Source organism: Colobus angolensis, unplaced genomic scaffold (assembly GCF_000951035.1).
Source record: "Colobus angolensis palliatus isolate OR3802 unplaced genomic scaffold, Cang.pa_1.0 Scaffold225, whole genome shotgun sequence".
NCBI lineage: Eukaryota > Metazoa > Chordata > Mammalia > Primates > Cercopithecidae > Colobus > Colobus angolensis.
Window position 1 is genome coordinate 1767985 of NW_012115433.1, and position 19859 is coordinate 1787843.

At 32.4% G+C, this 19859-nt stretch overlaps 1 protein-coding gene across 2 annotated transcripts in view; it reads left to right on the forward strand.

Annotated features, from left to right (window-relative positions):
* The window catches only part of CDH7 (cadherin 7, type 2), a 138762-nt gene that overhangs the window by 75763 nt on the left and 43140 nt on the right, over window positions 1–19859 (forward strand). For both annotated transcript variants that reach the window (XM_011944072.1, XM_011944071.1), the window contains exons 5-6: window positions 2018–2185; window positions 4454–4641. In XM_011944072.1, coding sequence (XP_011799462.1) covers window positions 2018–2185; window positions 4454–4641 — 356 coding nt within the window. The remainder of the gene's footprint in view (window positions 1–2017; window positions 2186–4453; window positions 4642–19859) is intronic.

The window sequence follows — 19859 nt, forward strand, 5'->3', positions numbered from 1 at the left end:
TTTTTTTCCTATACTTGAAAACAGCTTTGAACAATAGCAATATAAGTTTATGTTTCACATGCACAATGCTTTTTGTGAACATGGATTATAAATAAATGAAAAGTTCTGAGTTATGGTGTCAGATGATATAGTTATAGAAAAATTATTATTCACAAAGCCTAAAATACGAGCCAATGTCTTTTCCAAAGAGCCCATAGATAGAATTTCTTTTTTTTTTTTTTTGCTAAGCCTATGTGACTTAAAATTATTGATTATTATTAAGCATGAAAATCTCACAGAGTTAGAGGTATCCAGCTGGTCAAGACTAGACTTTACTAGTTCAGTAATATGATATTAACCATTTTCTCTCTGTGCGTGTATTTATATATACAATTATATAATACATGACAAAACACAAATGAAATCCAATGTATGAGAATGCTTTCCCAAATTTAGACAGTTTTTACTTAAAAGTAAAAGCAAGCAAATGCCATACAAGTAGAAATCTATTATTAGTGGGTGTTCTTATTTCAAATCAGCTTTTCCCAATTATGTTATTCTTGTCAAAAATATGTTCAATAGTTGAAGCATTTGGAAATTACCTTTCCTACCTGCATTGATTTGCAAACTTTGTGATGATTTCTGCCTTGGAAAGGTGTTATTTATAGGCTCGCTTATAAAGAGACAATTAGATGTGTGAAAAATAAGTGAGAAACGTTGACTACCAGACTTCTATCTTAACGATGCTATATTTCCTTTCAAAAATAATTCCACTAAGCAAACCCATGAGAGGATGAGGCTGCAGTGTTTCCTTTACTGATTAGTTGAGGGGTTATAGACTTCTCTCCATCACAATAAATATGCACAGACGATAACACACATATTGATATTAGAAGGAAAAATGAGAGATGAATCAAATTTTTTAAAAAAACATAAAAGTAAGTGGGACTTCTTTTCTAAAAATAACTCGTTTTATTAATATTTTTCATATCAATGAAATATGTGTTGGTCATGTTCAAAATAAGTAATGCTCAAGTTTTAAAAAAAGAGTTACAGAAATAAAGATGATTAACAGCAAAAAAATAACAAACAAACAAACAAAACAGAAAAGGAAAAGGTGGAGATATGTCCCAGAACTCTCACACAAAGATTGTTTATGTTTGGTGACAGTATTAGGGAAGTCAATATTTGCTTTGTTATAAATTAGAGTTAATAGAAGTATTGAAGAGCAAACATGAAAAATCCATAAAATCATTATGGCTCTAAGAAGAATATGTATTAGATATTTACCACCTGGACCTAATTTGTACATGATTTTTTTTCATTTTTATTCTAATATTTCAAAGATCAATTATAAAATATATAGACACGCATAAGGATTCATTGAAAGTGTTATGTAAAGTGAGCCTGGATTACCATGACAATAACATCCAACTACAGTTCGTGTATGAGAATAAATGAGTAATATCAAAACATAAATAAGCAACCTGGACTTCTCAAATAAGTGTAATTTGAATGCTTAAAACACAGATCTGTTGCTGATGTATGTATATGTTTGTGTTTGAGAGCTAATGTGCTCAGATTTAAACAAAAGTATTGTTGCTAAGGATAGTAAGAATATTATTTAACTTGAAAACTGATAAGTGGTTATACATTTTTATAAGCTGTTGAGATGGAAGGAAAGGACAAGTTCATTGCTGTGTACTTTTACAGGTGATTGTCCATTATTCTAGGTAAAAGGCCATTTTATTTATTTATAAATTGTTATTTTCTTAACCACTTTTCCCTGAAACCTAAAGATAATCCCCTTTATTCAGTATTGAGGAAACAACATTAATAATGTTTTCTCTGTTTTGTAACATTGTGTAAAACTATCCTATTCCTTTGGTCTTTAATAAAAAGTAAAATTACTTAAAGTAAACAAACGAAACAACAAAAGGCAACAACTCAAGAGCGACTTACTACTTGTATCAGTATTCTTTGTTAGTATAAATGCAGTGATTCATGATGGGTTTTACTGGGATTTGAAATTTTACAGGAGTCATCAAGACTGCCCTTCCAAACATGGATAGAGAGGCTAAAGACCAGTATTTGCTTGTTATTCAGGCAAAGGATATGGTTGGTCAAAATGGAGGACTGTCAGGAACTACATCAGTCACTGTGACCCTAACGGACGTCAACGATAACCCACCTCGCTTTCCTCGAAGTAAGTTGTTTTCTTAAGTGATACAAGTGTAATAATTTTTCCTGACAGTATAAAATACGTCTTTAAAATGACTTTTTTCAAATATTTCTAAAGCAAATAATTATCTTACTTCATTCTTCCAAATTCACATTTCATTAGAGACATAATTTTGATTCAGCAATGTGGATTATAAGGGTATTGAGAAGAAATAGAAGCCATCATATATTTGTATTACTTCTAAGTTATGCAAATTTTGACTACCATATCTTAAATATAGTAAGATTTTTCTTTCATTCACATTTTCAATACTAGACAATTACTAATTGTGTTTATGTATTAGTGTTTTTTCTAAGAATTACTTTTTATATTTTGTAAATTATCAAGTTGTTGCCAGTTAATCATATTCAAATATATTTTATTCATTCCATGCACTAAAATATTGATTTATTTTTGAAAATTAAAAAAGAGTAATAAACATTTCCAGTTTTTCATTTCACACTTTTTAAAGCCAGTTTGTACATACTGAACATTCCATTAGTAGTTCCCTCACATCTTTCTTGTGCAAACATTCAGTGTTTTAAAAACCAATCTAAAGAACTGAAAAACCAAATGCCCTCAATTCCACTTATTTGACCAAAGGGGCTTTTGACTTAACCAAGAAAAAAGAAAAATAAATTCTGTAGGTAGAGGTGTGCTGTTTGAAAAAACGTTTCATCTCACTCTCTTTTTAGTTCCCTTTTTTCCCTAAGTGTATGTATTATTTCTTTAGAATGCTCAAGAAAATAAAGAGATTGTACAGATTACAATGTCTGTACAATGTCTCTAAAATGCTTTTCCAGTAGAAATGGGAACTAAACTCCCTACCAACAGAATTTAGAAGTGAATTGTATCAAAAAAGGAAGCTGTCTGAGCAAATACGAGTGTCACTGTTTTTTCCTTCAGTGACTGCCTCTTTAAAATTTTCATCTTTATCTTATATAGTTTTAATATTTATATTATACAAGAAATGATATCTCCTGGTAATATAAAAAAGTGACCCCAAGTTTAGCATTATTTTCTTTAAATAACCCTATTCTTAATTGTGATCTTGATGGCTTATCGTGGAGAAGGAGGGACTTTTAGAATTATAAAAGGAAATAATGCAGTTATTTTGGGCTTATAATGAAATGAACTGCTTTCCTTTTGTTTAAGCCTAGATTGATAAAATTATGTAGAATTTTAGTAAGATATAGGTTTTCTAGGCCATTATAGATTGCCCTCAAACTTATTAAAGTAAAAAAAGCCAAGGATATATCATTGTTACTCATTTTTACTGGGATTTTTCTCTACCATTGAATCACTAGTTTAACCTTGACATTTTTGAATTTTACAAAGGACACTTCGAGATGTGTAAAAGGGGTCACTCAAAAGTAATAGCATATGTTATAATCATTTTAAAAACAAACAGTAACTATTCACAAAATCTAGAAAATTGCAAACAAATCTCAGTCTAATACATATTTCCATCATACAGACACATTTTCCTTTCTATATGCTTCTCAGAGAGAATCCTTTCTTCTCCCTTCCCAAGACAGGACAAATGCAACAAAATTTAACAACCAAAGGAAACGGAAAAAGATGAAGGAGGCAGGAAAAAGTAAATGATTAGAAATTTTTAAAAGTTATGTTTTTCTCTTTTACTGGCTTTTTTTTTTTCTGTTCGACTAATACTGCCTAGGCTCCTGGACCATTGTGGCCCAAATCAGTTCTACATACGACCCACACAAATCATTCTTATCCTTTCTTATCCAGTTTTCTTACCCAGTTTTCTGAAACTCTCTTGGTAAAAGATGCTAAGAAAATTCCAACATTAAGTTATGAAAACGATTTAGGCTTGCATTTGCCCATTGGAAGCCCAATCTATTCTATTTTTATTTCTTAGTGTTTTACACATTATTGTAATTATTATATTGAATTACATTTAATAATTATATATCAATTATAATTACTTTAGATTTATTTTTATTTTTCAGTGTAGGATATTTCTCACCACCAGAAATACAGGAATTAGAGATTCTTCTCTTGCTTTTCCTCACCATCTATTTCTGCTATCACAGTGATTATTAACTAATCATTCCCATCAAATTTCTTAAGGCTATATGAAACATCTTTTGTTTTCCATTATCTTAGCATATTTTTATCAAAAAATAAAAAGAAGTTATGCTAAGATGAGGTCAAAATAACCCAATAGTTAAGTTTTTATTTGTTGTCTTGGTATAATGTGTTCATTTCTTGTTTTGAATTTCACAGGGTCTTATCAATATAACGTCCCAGAGTCATTACCTGTAGCCTCAGTTGTGGCCAGAATTAAAGCTGCCGATGCAGATATTGGAGCTAATGCTGAAATGGAGTACAGAATTGTGGATGGTGATGGATTGGGCATTTTTAAGATTTCTGTTGACAAAGAAACACAGGAAGGAATCATTACTATACAGAAGGTAATGTTTTCTGTATTTATCTCTTACCACAGATTACTGAGATGTCCTATCTGTTTGATGGGAGAATGCACTAGACAAAACGAATGGCCATATGGGATCATTACTATTTTAATTTTAGTAAGATAAGCTATGCATTTATTTTTAGGTGTCAGACTCTTAGGGAACCTTGAGTTACATTTGTAATAATACCCATCAATTCTATTCTTTAAGAAACTCACAGCCGTTATCTATAGCACTATAAAAATAAAGCAAACTGGCAATGTGCTGTTTTAAAGACCTATTTGGTGAGACGAATATGTTTCTGCCTTGACTGTTCCACTAATGAAACCCTAAAATCAACCAAAAGCCTGTGGATGCAAACAACATATGCTATTATTTTCTCCATGAATGAAAATAATATAATTTCAAGTAGAAACCAAAATGTTGAAGACTTGCTACATTAACAATTATTGCCATTTAAAATTTATAGTAATTGGGAGACTTGAATATTTCATACAAGAAGAGCATGAAAAGTTGTAAAACCTATCGTAATTTCTAGAGAGTGTGAAAGAGAAAGTCAGTACAGCCTAAACTAAAGATTATTTTCCATAATATATTTAAATTAGTTCTCAACACAGTTATAGGAGAAAATGGACTCTTCTCTTTTCAATATAGAGACATGACTTTTTACAAATATTTAATCAAAAATAACTCAAAAGCTGTTATTTCAAAATGTAGTCTTAGTTTATCAACTATTTGAAACATTAAAAATATATCAATATATTGATCCCTAAGATATGAATTTTTTGTCAGTGTGAAAAGCCAGTGTATAACTTTGTAATTAATGCTTTTCAATAATTAGCACATATCAATAAATAAAGTTATATTTTAGTTGTTATAGGAAAACATATGTTTGATTTCAGGCCAATGAGAAATACATTTCTGCAATTATTTCCAGTGGACAGCTGCTGTTTTAGCTAAGCTGGTTACAATCTGTGTATAAAAGTTTTAATAACTAGAGTAGGCCAACTGTTGGTAAAATGTTTTGTTTTGTTGTCTAAAATAAAAGGAATTCAGTAAGGTACAAAGCTGCTAAAAAATTTCAAAGAGTCATCTGAAATCAATCTGTTCACATTCAAGAATTTTTAATGCAAATTGAAACTTTTTATTGAACAACTACCTGTATTTTATATATTATAATGAAGGTAGCACGAATCTTTGAAAATTCTCAATTCACTATAAAATATTTGATTTAGTAAAGGAAATATAAAACTTATTTTCTAATTTTATATCATTTCTGGAAATTTTAGAAAATTGTTACAAAAGGAGACATAAAAAACCTGGGTTAAAAATTATGTCATCTAAAAACATGAAACTCATGAAAAAATTGCAGGGATAAATTTGATTATCACTTATAACAATAGAAAAACATCACAAATCATTATTATTCTTATAGGTAGCAATTAATATCTGGCAGGCTTTTCTTTTTGAGTAACTTACAGGCTTTATTTTATTTTCTCAACAATTTCATGAAGCTACTATTAGGACACTGAAAATATGGAAACATTATAAAATATTGAACAATTGAAGAAATGGTAAATAATTTATGATATTATCATATTAAGAAATTTGTATCCATCATTGTAGTAATGTGGTGATGTTGTTTTTGCAAATGGATATGAAAATTTTTATTCAAAAATTATTAAAAGGCAGTATCCAAACTTTTACAAAGTCACATTTTATGAAAAGTATATTTGTACAGAATAACAGATTACAAGAAAAATGTTAAAATGTTAGTAGTATCATTTCTAGATCTTATATTTACTGCTTTTTCAATAATATGTAATATTCACTAGTTATTGTTATAATTAAAATGTTGTTAAATATATAAAAGAGTTATTCAAAGGCCAAACTGAAATAAGTCTCATTAAAAACACTATATAATCTACTCTGACTATTATTAGAGATGGTAATTATTTTACAAATTCAGCAATAAGTCACAGACAGGATATTCAGTGGAGCCAAATTTCATGTATGAAGTTCTCTTAGGTATTAAAAAATATATAATCTTCTATTTAATAAATTATGATTAAAAAACATTCCAAATTTTTAAAAATTTACATTAATAGAATTTTTGGTTTTGATACTAGAGATTCCTTACTTCTGCCCAAAATCTGAGTGATGCTTTGAATCTAATAAAAGTCAATAATTGGTTATTATTAAATATTTATTCATCAATCATTATATGAGAAGTTAGCTAAATATTTTAACAATTTTTTCAATGAATATGAGGTTAAAACTCTATTATTTTTACTTGAGATTGTTATCAACTAAAATTATATTTTATTTTCTTAAATGGCTTCTAATACATAAATACTTGTCTAATTCTTTGTTTTCTTATATAACATCAAAGATTAGGAATAATTAAGCACACACAATGTACAGGAGAACCTTAAGAAACAACAGTGGTGAAAAATTTCATATTACTTCTATGTCATAAGTAGCCAATGTAAATCTTCATATGTAGTGAAACAATTCTTGTTCATCCTGAATTACTATGAAGTGTAGAATCAAACCCAGTAGCTATCAAAGGTCAAAAAAATAACATTTAGTTACCCAGGGATTTTATACACATCAGTAGACAGATCAGATGTTGAATGCTATCATGATTTTCCATATCATTTTGAGCCTAAATACACTGTTTATATGAACAATAATTTAGACTAAGAAGTTAATCATAGTTTATTACTCTTAAAGGGGATGGCACTAACTTGCTTTCAGCTTTCTAATGTGCAAAGTAGATCCGATTTTTAAGTTTTATCTTAATGTGGAGAATATATATACCATTTGAGGCAGAACCATTAGATTCTAAAAGTAAAATAATGTGTAGCAACTGATGGCATGAACCTAAGCAGTGTGGTCTGCAATTTTTATGTTCATTAATTCATCATGATAGGATGCATGGGTGTTAAGACGAGATATCTGAAATTTTGCTGTTTGAAATAGGTAAAAATATTTTTAAAAATACCTATGGTATGGTGCTTTTTTAAAAAAAATATTTTTAAAAATACCTATGGTATGGTATCTTTTATAGAGAGCAGATAATATCAACATGGAGATAAATGAAAACAAAATCTCAGTTTTCTTCATGCTAAAAAATCTTTAGGCTTAGCAAATGTTACTTTTTACTTTCTTCCTACACTCCTTCTTCTCCATGTAGTTCTGAGTAGATACTAGATAGTAGAAAATTAACTCGTATACAGGAACTTAAGTTTTATTTCCAAAGCTCCCTCCACCTCCAAACTAATTTTTAAAAATTTTACAATGTTTTATCGTCTGTTAATATGTTCCAGTGTCCAAACAATCCTACTTTCTCATCTGCATTGGAATAAACAAACATAAATAAATAACTTCTGTAAGAGTTGACTAAAAATAGTGGAAATGATACATTTGAGTTTTACTGCAGTTTAAGCTTATAGTGTTATACAGTTGATCCTTAAAAAACATGGACTTTAACTGAGTGAGTCCACTTATATATGGATATTTTTTCAATAACTGTATTACAATCTTTTTGGAAATTTGTGACAATTTGAAAATACTCACAGATGACTTATGTAGCCTAGACATCTTGAAAATTTTAAGAAAAATAGTTATGTATTGAATGCCTAAAATATATGAAGATGTTAGTCTATATATGTGTTAATAGGCTAATTGTGTTATCAGTAAGGTTTCTGGCCAACAGTAGGATATTAGTAGTTAAGTTTTGAGTGATCCAAAGTTATACACAGATTTTTGGCTGTGTCAGGGGCGGTTCTCCCAACCCGTACGTTTTTCAGGGGTCAATTGTATATTCATCTAGTTTTTAGATGAAAATTTACCATTAATTCATAATTTTCTTATTCTCAGCAATTGGTTTATTAAGGTATTGAAATATATAATTCAAAGTGTATGTGTAGCTTCTATGCTTCTTACCCTGTTATTGGTTCCAGAATAATCCAGGGTTTGTCCTGTTATCCTCAGACATTGTTCATATGCTTTCTATGAACTGCAAAGAACTATTAGATGCTTAGAATTGGGATCTCTTAAACTTGCTTTCAGTTTTCTAGTGAGGAAAATAGATCTGATTTTTAAGTTTTATCTTAATGTGGATAATATATTTGCCATTCTGAGGCAGAACCATTAGATTCTAAAAGTTAAATAATGTATATAGCAACAGAAGGCATGAACTTAAGCAGTATGATCTGTAAAATTTTTATGATCATTAACTCATCAGAATTAATGATCATACATGGGTATTAAAACGAGATATTTGAAACTTTGCTGTTTGAAATAGGTAAAATTGAAAAAAAAATTGTGGTGCTTCAGACTCGTAGTTGCCAGATACATATCACTATTCCTCAGTTTCACTCAACAATCTAGAGCGGTCACTAAACTACTTGTAATTCCTGGAAAGCAACGTAAAGTTTTTTCCAGTTCTTCAAACCTCCCCCTGCCTGGTGACTCCCCTGTGCTCTGCTTTCATGCCCCTTACCATACTCATCTTTTGAGTCTAAAAAATCGCTCCTGTTATTTCTTTAAACAGTAAACAGAAGAAGCATAGCGCCTGGACCAGCAAGATGTGTTTTTTTTTTTCTAGGAAGGGAGTGTGTGTGTGTGTGTGTGTGTCCCTTCAGTCATGGGAACTGGTCTAATCATGGAATATAGATGTCCCAGTTCCATAAATATTGTGATCTTTTTCATAGACTTAGCTGTGGTCACAAGGATTGAATAAATATCCAAGGCTTTTTAGAAGTGTCCAAGAGAACTCAGGCCCCATCTGTCAGCCAACTGGTCAGTTCTACCAGGGCTTTCAAGGATTTGAACACGCCCTGGGGAAGAAGTTGAATAGTGGATGCATAACACTGTTTTTCTCAGGTAGACAAGGGAAAGCAGCACAGAGGTAACCACCTGTGCAGAGACTTCACTTATGAGATAACCTGCTAAATACAGAAAGAAGAACTGGGGCAATTTCACTGGAGAATAATGAGGAAGGGAATATGGGCAACAGATGAGGTAATATAAATGAGAGGGCTCTTAATGCTCCTTCACAAAACTACTGTTGGTAAATAGGAACATATATGTACAGTGCTTTGCAAATAGAATGGATTACACATGATACATATTGTAAGGTATTTTAGGTGCAGCTCAATAAAATATGAGTAAAAAATTAAAATATTTGCTTATTTCTCTTAAATACTTATTCATGGAAGTGTCTGTGATAACTTTAATTCATTTCAAGCCTTTCACTTCTTTTCAAAGGACTGTATTGTAATGAATATCAGTATTTATTTAAAACGTTATTACCTTCTGGTTATAAATACACTTCCTCTCTCTCTTTCTTTCTTTTTTTCTTTCTTACTCTTCTTTCTTTCCTTCTTTCTTTCTTGTCCTTTCTTTCTTTCTTTCTCTCTCATTTTCTTTCTTTCTTTCCTTCTTCTTTCTCTCTTTTCTTGTTCTTTCTTAGCCTTGAAGTTATTTTAAGTTTCTTTCCTTGCCTCTTCCTGTCATGATAGCTCTTGGCTATTTGTTTTCCCTTTGACATAATCCTAAGCTTAGTGATCATTGCTTCACCTCTTAAGTTATTTTTATGTCCCCCACACCTAGTTCATAGCCTGCTTCTAACTTCTTCATTTTTAAATACATATTTTTAAAAAATTCCTGTTTAAACTCAAAACTATACATTTTTATTATTCCAACTAGTCTTAAAAGAATCTACCTAATACTAAGGGAAAAAGGCAGAATAATATCAGCAATTGAAAGGAAGTGGTGAAATAATTATTATAGAATGATATTATATACTTAGAAATTCTAAAATAATTTATCACAATTTTGTTAAATTAATGAGAACTTTTGATAATGAGAGCTACAAAACAAGTTAAAAATGAATACTTTCACTGTATATACTTCATGAGAAAATTTGTGTGAGTTTCTGGGCTTAATCTAACCATGGAAGAGCAAGCTGTGAGGACCTATATAAGGAATATCCATCACTCTCATTCACATCCCTAAAACCTTCCATCTTAAAAGAATGTGATCTGCTGGCCCAACAAAGGCAGCCTTTACCCCCAAATCCAGGTGTCTTTCCATCATAAGGCCAACAGTATCTCTATACTCAATTTCATAAGAAAAGATTTGCTTACGATTTTGTAACTAGAGTTTATTTGGAGTTGTTTTCCCAGAATCAAGGAAGTCTTGTTCTTAAGATTCCTCAGTCTGAACTAAAAGTTTACTGTTTGTGGCCCTAACAAGACAGGATTTTGATTTTCAATTCTACTTACCAAGATTTAAATAAACATGGAGCCTACATTGTACCCTAGATAAAACTTTTCCAGGGACGTTTCACAGCCGGAGAGATCTGCAAAACAATGTATGAGTCCCCTAAGTTCGGTATTCTTTGTGTCCCAGAAAGTAGTGGCATTGTATGTGAAATTTAGAATGCATTTTTGAATCCAAGTTGGAAGACTAAAACCCAGAAATTCTGAAAAAAAAAAAAAAAAGAGATAAATTTGGCCTCCTTTTATCACCGCAGAATATTTTTAAAATTTTACTGAGATAGCAGTCCACCAAAACGAACAGTTTTTTGGTTGGTCTCCCAGTCCCTTCTCTACATAAGAAAACATTTACAACCAGACGTTGCTCAGATGTTGACAAGATTTTTGTTATAAGTCATAAATGTGCTTGTTCTGGTGGTTCTGAATGTCTCAATATTACTTCACATTTGGACAATCAAGTTTCAATGTCCATCTGGATAGAGTAACTTCTATTGGAATTAGATTGCTTTCTACCTGCAGACCATGCTTGATAATCATCTGAATCTATTTTCTCTCTATTCCATACTATAATAAAGCTTTGGTCCATACCCTTTTCATAAATAATGTACTGTTATATGTACAATGAGATTTATTCCAGTTTGTGAAAATTGTCCTTGTATTTTGCAGCATTTGAATGTGCTATACTTGGCATAGAATAATTTTAGAAGCAGGAAGAGAAAAACACAAAAGCAATCATTTTTAAAATAAATATTTGGAAAAGAATAAATAGAGAAACGTGAAAAAATGTTGGTGGTTATTCTATTATTGTTTCAATATCTTATACAGAAAATATTTATTACTATGGCAAAATGTGCAGAATTTGAAGGCTAAAGATTGCTGAAATAAGGACATAGAGTTCTTATGATTTAATCATTCCTATAAGAATAAACCTAATTATATAGTTTAAAGGTAAAAATGATGATGAAATTTTCATCTTAAACAGTTAAAGCAATGCAAATACTATTTCTTGACCATTTATGAATGCTTCTGTGATACCTTTTATAACCAGTTAAATAGGACTTGAAAATTTACATAGTATAAACATAGAGATTATCACATTTCAGTGAATACAATAGTTTTTGTTTTACCTAGAATTATTTCTTTTTACATTTGCTATCGTAACTTAAAATTAGGTACTTTAGTATTTTTTAATTTTTTTTTCTTTAATATATGGGAGTCTCTCCTCCAATGGACCTCAGTTTTCAATATAAGTCCTCAGTTGTGATTAAATATGGATTTTTTTCTATAAAACACATTACTATGGAGTTACTATAGAGTAAAAAATGAGCATTTTCAAAATTAATTTCCTATGAAAGACAACTATGCATCCAGTATCTGACATGTGATTTCTTTGGTGGTCCACATTGTCAGGCTATTAAGACATTTAGGCTTTTAAAGGCTAATTTTGCTGTGCTAGATTCAAAATATTCTCATATCCATACCCTATGAAAGGCTGAATGAAGTCAAAACAATAGAGCAAGATGTGGAGGCGTTAATAATGCCGTCTGCCTGCCATTCACTACGCTAAGTTAGATAGCACAGTGTCCTTCCAACCTTCAACTCAAGCTGCACAGATGTGGACTATCTGGAGTTTACTATCTTGTATTGAAATGTTTCTTTTGCCTATTACTTGCAATATTGAGGGCTAACTTCCACAATCAAATATGTATTTCATTTAGTATTTCATAAATGTTGCTGATATGTGGTGAGAGAAAATCAAACCAAGGTTAATTCCAATTTATTTTTCTTCCTTTCATTTTTATTTTCTTTCAAACATTTTATTCAATTAATCCTGCTGCTCAGGATGCATATTTCTTAAAATTGAGCAAAGACATTGCTCTCATTTGACCATTATAAGGCATAAATTTTGGATTATTTTAGTTTTAAAGGCCGAGAAAATTTGGTGAGCTTCTGGACTTCAGATTATATTTTTCATTTAATTCAATCATTGTTACTATGTATGTAAGTATATACTGTTTTAATCATTATGTGTGTGTGTTTGTGTATATAGGCTTATTATCTGCTAATTAAGGTATAAATTTACCTGTGTTTGAGTAGTCAAGAGTAGAGATGAACATAGAGTTTTATAAAAAAAAGAAAATAAGAAATCAACATTCTTTGAAGAAAATTATACTAATTTACATGTTGACACATTTGACCTGATCAAAAGGCACTGCCTTTTTTCACTTAGGATTATTTCAACTTTTGTTGATTTTGTTCACTTAAGAGTATGTCAGCTTTTGTTTGACTTTTTTTTTTAATTTTGATAGTTATTATAGCAGTATTCTCAGAATATGTGTACATCAAAGATGTTTTCTAATGAGTCCATCATGGAATTTATTTTGCTGAGTACAAGTCACAGATCATGTAAAATAGTCCTTCCTTTCCCCCTAGCCCTCCCATGGTATGTTGATTCCTAGGTCAATTTCAATGGGTAGGATTCCAAGAAAGAGATATATAAGAAGTAGGTAGGAGAGAATTTAATAATTGTATGAGGAAGGTTAAAAGGAGAATTTGAAGACAAAGCCAGTGTTTCTAGTCCATGTAAATAGCTGAATACTTGTGTTGTTCTTTGAGAATGGGATGGAGATGTATAGGATAGCTTGGAGCAAGTGATGTTTGATGCACTGTAATAGCAAGGTAAATATGTTTAAGAAGTCTTGAATATAGGTCTGTAGTTCAAGGAAAAGGTCTATAGTACATTCTTAGGTCTAGGAGTTATATGCACATGCATGGTAATCAAAATTAAAGAGACCATTGATAACATCCATGGAGGGCACACATTAAATTATGAAAAGAAGGCTTTAGACATTTCTTGGTGAAACTGAAAAATTTAAGTTATTGTGGTAAAGAAAGACTCAGAGAAGGCAAACTGTTTTATTCTTTCAGAATTAAGATATTTTAAGAGGAGTTAAAAATAACTTATTAAAAAGGCTAATAAACAAAGTTTTATATTTAGATGAATAGAAGAAATTGCATATATTATCAATAGAAGAGAGAATTGATAGATCCTGACATCTATGATACATAGTAATGATGGGACATAACAGATAAGGCAAAGATTCGAATAGTCAAGGAACTGGAGCTCTTGCTGAGTTCAAAGAAATTCCCATGTCAAGATCTGACTTTTCCCCCACTGTTTAATTTGGCCATTTCAAGTTTATTTTGGTTCATTTTATCAGGATATGCTGCCATCACCTGACAAAAGCTGGTCACCAGCTCTCATTCTCTTTCTATCTGTGGTTGTATCAACTACCTTATTGCTTAATAAATCATCCCCAAACCTGCTGCTTTAATTTCCTTAGCTCATGATTTTGTGGGTCAGTAATTTGTCCTGGGCTCAGTAGGGTGTTTTTATGCTGGTCTTAAGTGGGTTCACACATGCGTCAGCTATTGGTCAGCATGGTGACTCTGCCTCCATGAAGGTGGCTGTCTGTCTGCCCAGAAAACAAGGGGCCTGGACCTCTGCCTCCTATCATCCCTTGGGTAACCTGGGCTTTTTTCAAGAATGGTAAGAACAGAGGTTGTATGGTCTTTTGAGGCTGTTAGACAAAATTGGAACATCATAATTTCTGCCACGTTATATCGACCCAAGCAAGACACAGGACAACCTAGATTCAGGTAGTGAAGGGAGAAAACATCCCTGAGAAGAAAGAAGCAATAAGGTATTGTCGACACAGGGAAAGTCGAAAAAGTATGTTGAGTTCCAGTGCCGCTCTAGAGAGACTATCTAACCTTCAGGTTACACTTCATGAAATGGCAAAGAAAATACTGAATCTCAGGTCTGCCCACTTCACTCATCATCATTTCTCCTCTGTTAGCCTATCTCACAAAGTCATTTTATTGATCAAGATCAGTTAAGATTTGCCACTGTTGGGTTCCAGGAAAGCATATGCTAAGTTGTCTTCAGGTCATAATGTGAATTCTGCTTCCCAGACAACGTATGAAACCCTCTAGAAGTCATTGGGTATAGCTATAGTGCATGCTGGAAAATGTTGACCTCAGCATAGTAAGGGAATTGGCCTGAGCTGTAAGGTAAACCAGGTTTTAGATGCTGGGCAGAAAAGCCGTCCTTTCCAAGGCTTGTTTTCTGCTTTATGCTTATAAAAGCAAAACAGACTACCTAAGTTCACAGTAGGAGGCTGTGGTAGACACAATAATGCCTCCTCCTCAAAAAGATATTCACGGAATATGTGAATGTTTTACCTTATGTGGTAAAGTGAATTTTGGAAACGTGATTAAGTTATGGAGCTTAATGGGAACATTATCCTGGATCACATAATTGGGTGCAGTCAAGGCTCCTTAAAGAGGAAAGAAGGATGAGTCAGTGTTATAAAAAAGAGATACAGTAACAGAACCCAAGCTTGGAGTGATGTACTTTGAAGATGGAGGAGGGGACTATGAGCCAAGAATACTGCGAATTTTGGACACTGAAACAATTCTCCCCTGAAGCCTCCAGAAAGAATGAAGCTCTGCCAACACCTTGATTTTAGACTTCTGACCTCCCAAACTATAAAGCAATAAATTTGTTTTTAAGCCACTAAGACGTTGGTAATTTGTTACTGTAGCAGTATGAAATTAATTAATGCAGAAATCAAAATGGAACATTTCTGTGGGGGCGAAAGCTGATCCAGACAGGAGAACAGAAGAGAGAAAGGAAGACGCTCGTTAACTAAGTATGAATAAGAATCTGGATAGGCAGAGCCAGAAATTCTGTGCTCAGTTTAAAATAATACCTGATGTCTGTGGTTACTTTGCTGATGACATTCCTCAATGTTAACTTGTGTTACTAGATGATGAAAATAATATCTCCTGATATTTATATCATTATTGTATTCCTGATCATGTCTTTGTGTAATTTATGGTTTTAGGCTCCAATCATTTCTGCAGTTATTTATTGTATTTGTTTCAACCTACCTTTGGAACACAGGCACTTTCTATCTACTGGTAATAATATATTTGCAAACTGTAAGTGTTTGTTCATGTACTGTCCTAATATCTGTGTTCAAGTATAATTAAAATGATAATGATAATGACTGTCATAAAAGTATAAAATGGACATGGAGACAACCAGTAATCTCTTTTGCTTATTCTGAATTTGCTTACACTTATTTTACTGTTTTTCAGGTAATTTGTTTGGCCTTAGATATTTTTTTCTTCATAAATCAGTAAATCTCTATTTTATTCAAAAACAATATATCTATTATAGATTTGTAAGATTAATAAAGTTAGGATCCTGTTATAGGAATCTCAAGTCTAGTACAGTTAGAAAGATAAGAAAGTGTCAGTCCCGCTGCAGAGAATACACAGAGCTGGCAAGACCTCCAGAGCTCTTCTCCCCCATAACCCATAGACCTCTATGAATGCAGCAACAGTGTGCACCTAGATAGAACATAGTATTTATTGTTTATATATTATCTTTCTCTCACCTTCTTCTCTAGAAAATATAAGTTCTTGCTAAAATTCATGAGTCACAAAAATTTCAAAATAGAGCCCTCATCTACTTACCAAAATCACTTTCTGTGAAAGCAAAAATTGCACAGGACAGTTAAACAGCTAAGGAAGACTTCCTTCAAGGCTGTTGCAATAGGAGAGAGAAACCAGACTCAGTCCAAACTCAACTTGGCTAAAGCAAAGGACTGCAGAGTTTTTATGAGCTAGGATGGAGGCTGGGGATCATAGGCCAGTTGTGTTTGATAATTGGCTTTAACCAATAGGAAAGTAAATGTTCTTGTATCATCATGACAGGGGATAGTTTTGCAATTTGGAACAAGGCTTCTGTTGAAGTTAGGCTCTTATCCTTTTACAGAAACTGGGATGTATTGGTTCTATCTTCCTTAATGATAAAATTTCATAGAGATGGCTTTGGGGTCCTTGAGGAAAATATTCCTTGGTAATAAAAGTGTCAAGAGGATTTTTAAAAGATTTACATATTAAAAGGGCAGAGAAAAGATTTACAATGACAAATTTTCTAAAGAGAGGTCGAGGCCTAAAATTAGAAAGAAACCTGTCTAAATTTACTCAAGCTAGAAGAAATATAAGGGCTTCTTGGTCATAACCCAGAGATATAAGAAAATAGAAACCACAGAATGCAGTTGTTCATAATAAAGAGGATGTATTTTACTTTGAAAAATTCTTGGGGAATCATTATTTTTAAATGTACAGAATTATTCCTGCTCTTATACCTCATCCAAGGTTGTAGATCAGGTTTAAGGTTCTGGGTAGTACATTTATTTAGAGAATTTTTCTTCTTCTTCTTTTTTTTTTTTTTTTTGAGATGCCATCTTGCTCTGTCGCCCAGGCTGGAGTGCAGTGGTGTGCTCTCAGCTCACTGCAACCTCTACCTGCTAGGTTTAAGCCATTCTCCTGCTTCAGCCTCCCGAGTAGCTGGGATTATAGGCATGTGCCACTGTGCCCAGTTAACTTTTGTATTTTTAGTAAAGACAGTATTTCACCATGTTGACCAGGCTGATCTCGAACTCCTGACCTCATGATCTGCCCACCATGGCCTCCCAAAGCGCTGGAATTACAGATGTGAGCCACTGTGCCCGACCTAACATAAAATTATTGTAAGGGAAAAGTTATAAATGAGGGTTATTTTTCCATAGGTATGGTCTCATTTAAGCCCATTTACTTAGGAAAAAATATTCATATTTTTTTGTTTAAGAAGTAAGGAAAAGCTACGGATATTGAAAGCTACAAAATATACTTTCATCTGAAAAAACAGCTAGAGTCTCCAGAGAAAGAAATACTCTTAATGATGGCAATCCATCATAGAACTTTTGAACAAAATCAACATTAAACATAAGACATTAAGTATATAGACACACACATATACACATACACTATCCAGCCCTGACAGTGTCATGCTACCATTAAAGAGAACAGAATGGAGAATTTTAGAAGGATTTAACTTGGATCAATTCCTGAAACATTAACATCATTGGCTAAAGGCGCAAGATCCATAAGAAGATCATTGAACTTAACCAGTATATATTTGGCTATAAACCAGAAGCAAAGCTATATTAAGGAAGAAAAATAAAGTGCAATGATTTTATTAAATGAATTCAGTAATTAACTTGTTTTATTATTGAAAAGGCTACAAATGGCAAGGGAAACTTTGAGACTCCACTAATTGTGATAGTCATATTTTTTAATCCAACAATAGAATTTGCCAAAGACAAATAAGCTAGGTGCCAGAGCGGAACAAAGATGAGAAACACATACTCTTTACTTTCCATTTGCTTATAATCTAGCAGGAAATAATGCTTCTAATAACAGCATAATAGTAATACAGCACATATTTATACAGTGATTATTTTGTGTCAGTCACTGTTCTAGGTGCTATTTATTTCTCAATAATTTACAAAAACCTCATGAAGTTGATGAGGTCAGCAAGGGCTTATGCATGATAACATTATACAGTGTGATGGATATACATGACCATGAGTTCATGTAGTATCTGTGCTCTTTAAACATGGGCTTTTTGGACTTTCACTAGAACTCTTTGGTATTTACTTTTCACGTGTATTAATAATATTGTCTTAGTCTATTTGGGCTACTATAACAGAAATATGCGCTGGATGTTTGAACAAAAAGTATTTATTTCTCACAGTTATGGAGGCTGAGAAGTCCAAAGTCAAGATTTGGTGTCTGATGAGGGCCCTCTTTCTGGTTCATACACAGCCATATCCTGTGTCCTCTCATAGCAGAAAGGGTGAGGGAGCTCTCTGAGGTCCCATTTATAAGGGCACTAATACCATTCATGAGGGATCCACACTCAAAACCTAATTAAATCCCAGAGGTCCCACCTCCTAATAGCATCACCTTGGGATGTGAACGTATGAATTTTGGTGGTATTTGGGGGGGCGGACACAAATATAAAATGCAAGAGAAACACTAATCTTACATTTTTTTAAATGCATGTTAAAGATGTGTGTGTGTACAACTCTTTGTAGTTAGCTGTTAATATAAAAAAAGTGTTATTACATAGGTGAGGGATTATGGAAATGCCTATTAAGAAGGTGATAGTCTCTAGAAGATTTCTCCGAGAGGAATGACTAAGTTATGTGAGAAATAAATGCAATTTTTGAATCATCTGAGAAAGAAGGAGCAGCAGGTGATATATACTAGAAGAGAGAAAGTGTACTGGATGCTGATCACTTGAAATGTTAGCCTTACCATGTTAGGCTCCTTAGATGAGAGACTGGCACACAACTGCCTGCCTGTTTTAGCACAGCCCAGGAGATAAAGATGGTTTTATATTTTTAAATGACTGGAACATCTCAAAACAAGAAAACTGTGTCATGATACATGAAAGCCATATAGAATTTAAAATCTGAGTTAACTATCAAAAAATTACTATTTGCAAACAATCATATTTATTCATTTTCATATGGCAGACAACGTATGCCCTGCAAAGGCTAATAGTCACTAATACTTACACTTCACAAGTTTGCAGACCCTTGCCTTACACAGAATTCTTTTTATTTAATCTTTTTACTTTTTATTTATTCCTAATTATAAATTTAAATTATAAATTTAATTACAAATTTAAAATTAATTATAAATTTAAAGACTACTTTTGTATTTTGGAAACTAATACAACAAAAAAACTTCTTCTCTCTTTTAGTGTCTCTAACACAGATGTCACTCAAAAAGTATCTACTGGTCTGTATGTCCCTTATTTGATTCCAGACTTGAAGTGGTGAAGCAACAGAGTCATTCTGGGAAGGCTAGAGACACTAAAAGAGAGAAGAAGCCTTTTTTTTTTTTTTTTTTGACACGGGATCTCACTCTGTCCCCCACGCTGGAGTGCAGTGGCTGGATCTCAGCTCACTGCAAGCTCCGCCTCCCGGGTTCCCGCCATTCTCCTGCCTCAGCCTCCCG